Source organism: Petaurus breviceps, unplaced genomic scaffold (assembly GCF_028583685.1).
Source record: "Petaurus breviceps papuanus isolate PSGF00001 unplaced genomic scaffold, PetGlider_PUasm1.0 90779, whole genome shotgun sequence".
NCBI classification, from domain to species: domain Eukaryota; kingdom Metazoa; phylum Chordata; class Mammalia; order Diprotodontia; family Petauridae; genus Petaurus; species Petaurus breviceps.
Genome location: NW_027187344.1, coordinates 4482576 through 4483073, shown reverse-complemented (window position 1 = coordinate 4483073; position 498 = coordinate 4482576). Strand labels below are relative to the sequence as shown.

Here is a 498-nt window from a genome sequence, read left to right as displayed (position 1 = left end):
ATATTCTATAATTCTATGATCCTCATTCCCTCTCCTCCCCCTTCCCAGGTCTATTTGGTGAGCCTGGGATTTTGAGGGGGGTATGTGATTGGAGGAGAATATGGGGAGACACAGATACATATGTTCCTCTCCTCTCTGTCTTCTTGGCTACTCTAGTCAGCAGGCAGCTGTGGCTGGCCCCGGTCCAGAGGCGCAGAGTGGGTTAAAGCGTGAGCCAGGCGGAGGTGGGGGGGGAGCAGCAGGGTGAGAAGTGTGAGTTCCTCCCAGTCTGTCTGACAGCTATAAAGGCAGGGAAACACAGCGAGAGAGCCACTGGGGCTGAATGCCTTTCCCTGGAAACCCCCACTCTCTTGGACGCCCATTGAAGTGGGAGAGGGAGGGAGGGAGAGAAGGAGGAAGGAGGTGAGAGAGAGAGAGAGAGAGAGAGAGAGAGAGAGAGAGAGAGAGAGAGAGAGAGAGAGAGGACAATTCTTATTGCTTCTGCTGCCTCTTTCAGTC

General features: G+C 54.0%; 1 protein-coding gene across 1 annotated transcript in view; it reads left to right on the top strand.

Moving 5' to 3' along the window:
- Nucleotides 1-299: 299 nt before the first annotated feature.
- ADAMTSL2 (ADAMTS like 2) overlaps nucleotides 300-498 on the top strand; it is a 49561-nt gene continuing 49362 nt past the window's right edge. Inside the window, exon 1 of the mRNA XM_069069245.1 lies at nucleotides 300-402. Within this exon, the coding sequence (XP_068925346.1) occupies nucleotides 323-402 (80 nt within the window). The 5' untranslated portion in view covers nucleotides 300-322. The remainder of the gene's footprint in view (nucleotides 403-498) is intronic.